General features: G+C 37.1%; 1 protein-coding gene across 1 annotated transcript in view; it reads left to right on the plus strand.

Annotated features, from left to right (window-relative positions):
• The window catches only part of LOC111864177 (serine/threonine-protein kinase grp), a 3,422-nt gene extending 2,771 nt beyond the window's left edge, over positions 1-651 (plus strand). Inside the window, exon 3 of the mRNA XM_023851240.2 lies at positions 83-651. Within this exon, the coding sequence (XP_023707008.1) occupies positions 83-87 (5 nt within the window). The 3' untranslated portion in view covers positions 88-651. The remainder of the gene's footprint in view (positions 1-82) is intronic.
• The last annotated feature ends 6 nt before the right edge of the window (positions 652-657 follow it).

The following is a 657-nucleotide window of genomic DNA, read 5'->3' on the forward strand; positions in this document are numbered from 1 at the left end:
TGATAGAACTGTCAGTATTTTAACTGGCTAAATGAACAATATATTTGGTTTTCCTGTTATTGCTGGCATGGATGACAAGCAGCATGATACCAGTGCAATTTTACTGACACTTGTTCGTGTGCATCGCAGAGTTGCTCCTCTGAATATCAGGCAAGTATAGATGGCATGAATGTTTAGTTATATTGCTTTTTTGTAGTCAAGGGATTTCTGACATCTGTGGAGGCATTCCATAACTAACATTTCTGTCTGAAGTAAAGCATATTATGTACATTATATGCAACATACCCCATTAGCAAGATTTGACAGACGTGACTGATTTAAGAAACAGTTTTGGGTCATAAGTTTTGAATGCTGTGACATGCAGGCCTCAAGGTGTTCAAGGAATGCTGGTGTAATCTTAAGTGGACAGGAATTTGAAAAACGATTGGGCAAAAAATTTGTTAAACCCAATGAAACTGACTAGTTACATGGAAATTTTTGAAAACACATCATCATAAAAAGATTTGAGGTCTTGTAAAAGTTGAACACATCTTCAACATTAAACTGTTTAGTAAACTTTTGCAGTGAGGGATATTTGTGTGTGCATGTGGTTTTGGGAGAATCTAAGATTCCCATGTTTCGTTGGTCAGTCAGATTGATCGTGGCCTTCGCCATCAC

This window comes from Cryptotermes secundus, unplaced genomic scaffold, assembly GCF_002891405.2.
Source record: "Cryptotermes secundus unplaced genomic scaffold, Csec_1.0 scaffold2000, whole genome shotgun sequence".
In the NCBI taxonomy this organism is placed as follows: domain Eukaryota; kingdom Metazoa; phylum Arthropoda; class Insecta; order Blattodea; family Kalotermitidae; genus Cryptotermes; species Cryptotermes secundus.